The 1,994-nt window shown below is 42.0% G+C and overlaps 1 protein-coding gene across 1 annotated transcript; it reads left to right on the top strand.

The window, feature by feature from the left end:
- The first annotated feature begins 501 nt into the window (after window positions 1–501).
- On the top strand, window positions 502–1,764 carry LOC135194609 (uncharacterized). Its single transcript, XM_064220223.1, has one exon. The coding sequence runs from the start codon at window positions 502–504 to the stop codon at window positions 1,762–1,764; it is 1,263 nt and encodes a 420-aa protein (XP_064076293.1).
- Window positions 1,765–1,994: the final 230 nt, after the last annotated feature.

Below are 1,994 nucleotides of genomic sequence, written 5' to 3'. Positions count from 1 at the left end.
GTTTTTCCGAACCGATACGACTTGGGAACCTTCAAAAAAAGAGCGTACTCCTGCCTAAAAGGCCGACAACGTACCTGCAACCCCGCTGGTGTTGCAGATGTTCATGGTCGGTGGTAATCACTTTACATCAGGTGAGCCTCCTGTTCGTTTGCCCCCTATAACATAAAAAAAAAACATGTGAGTTATCCTGTACGCACCGAAATCCCCTGGACGTCGCATACGCCATTAGCGAGGTCTACCGTAACATCTACTCTGCAAGCCCCATCGTCCACTTCCTCAAAATGGAGAGATTCACTGACGCCAACATACCATCCGACCAAACCAAAACCAGGATCTGATGGACCAGGGATAAGGAAAATGTGAAGGGTCAAGCGTCATGACCATCCACGAATTTCAGGGACAGACCTACGGCGACGTTATCATAGTCATCGAGTTGCGCGCGCGCATCGAGGCGCATCGGACGTTTTTCGAATGAAGCGTCAGACGGATGCATTTGCGACAATGACGTGTAATACATTAAAGTGTAACAATTGTCATCTAGTTGTTAATGAGCTTTTAGCTTATATCCAAAATAAAGTTTCATTAGCGGATGAAGTGAGTTTGTTGAAAATATGTACGTCAGCTTTTTCTAGTGAACAAATTGAGAAAGCCAACAGCTTACTCCTGGAATCGTTACCATCGGATTTACGTAAAACTGTTCGCAAAGGAAGAGGCAAGGAAAATCGCTTACTGCACGACATCATAAACGTGTTTAAGGTAACAGATCCCGATGTATTACCTGTGTTCGTGGCTAGGGATTTAGAAAAACTACCACCTATAACATTTGACCACCTAGATGTCTCCAAGCTGCTCAAGGATCTGATGATAGTACAGGCGGAAATTAAAAGTATTAAGTCAACATATGCTACTGTTGAGCAACTTGAATGTGTTAAGAAGGAATGTCTTATCGGCAAATTACCTTCGCCGCCTTTTTCAACTATGGCAGTAAACACGAAAAGAGGAGCTTACCGCGATAGTGGACCGATAGGATTGTCTCAATTAGATGACACTATCATTACAACGCATTTAGATCAGTTTAACGGCGAGGCATTATCGCCGGGAGAATATAATATAAACTATAGAAATATTAATATGAGTACTACAGCGGAGGGTAGTAATACAGCGTTTCAAAGTATTGTTTATCAACAGTCGACAGACGCGGACGATTGCGTCATCCGAGGCGGCGGTCGAGGCATGGAAGCGATTAGCACTGTAAATGACTCATCGCAGGTATCGAGCGAATCGAAAGATCAGCCCGCTGGGACAGCGCAAATTAGATCTTATGCTGCGGTTGCTAAGGTCCATGATCCAAGTGAAGGCTGGACAGTTGTAAAGAAGAGATCTCAAAAATTTAAAAACCGCCTCGTTGGCAAAATGGGAAATGTTGTGGTTGAATCGGAAGAAAAATTCAGGGCGGCTGATAGAAAAATACCTCTATTTATAACAAATGTTCATAAAGATACGGCAGAATCGGATATAATTAACTATATTAAGAATAAAACTAAGGAGAGTGTTACATTAGAGAAAATTTCAGTTAAGCGGCAATGTGAACACGACGCTTACAAGCTTTTTGTTTCACAAAGTAAGCTTTCGTTGTATCTTAATGAGAATATTTGGCCGCAGGGAATTATTTTTCGGCGGTTTGTGCACTTTAAGCTTAAACGCAAAGACGAAACACCTGTTGCAGAGGTGGCGCTGAATAACCTGCCTATTGTTAATGGATAAAAACATAACCTGTAAATTTATTTCATTTAATTGCAAGAACGTAAAGCGCTCTGCACAATGTATTCGCGAGTTATGTAAAACTTCACATTTAATTGCTTTACAAGAATGCTGGTTATTGCCGACGGAGTTATCTTTTCTTGACACATTAAATGAGGACTTCAGCTCTACAGGAGTATCTGCGGTAGACACATCTACTGGTATTTTACGTGGGAGACCATATGGAGGAGTTG

Source organism: Vanessa tameamea, chromosome W, assembly GCF_037043105.1.
Source record: "Vanessa tameamea isolate UH-Manoa-2023 chromosome W, ilVanTame1 primary haplotype, whole genome shotgun sequence".
NCBI lineage: Eukaryota > Metazoa > Arthropoda > Insecta > Lepidoptera > Nymphalidae > Vanessa > Vanessa tameamea.
The sequence above is the reverse complement of the archived record's forward strand: the minus strand, read 5'-3'. Positions and strand labels throughout refer to the sequence as shown.

Excerpts from the sequence above, each read along its gene's own strand:
- LOC135194609 (XM_064220223.1), top strand. The coding sequence starts at position 502 with ATGACGTGTAATACATTAAAGTGTAACAATTGTCATCTAGTTGTTAAT.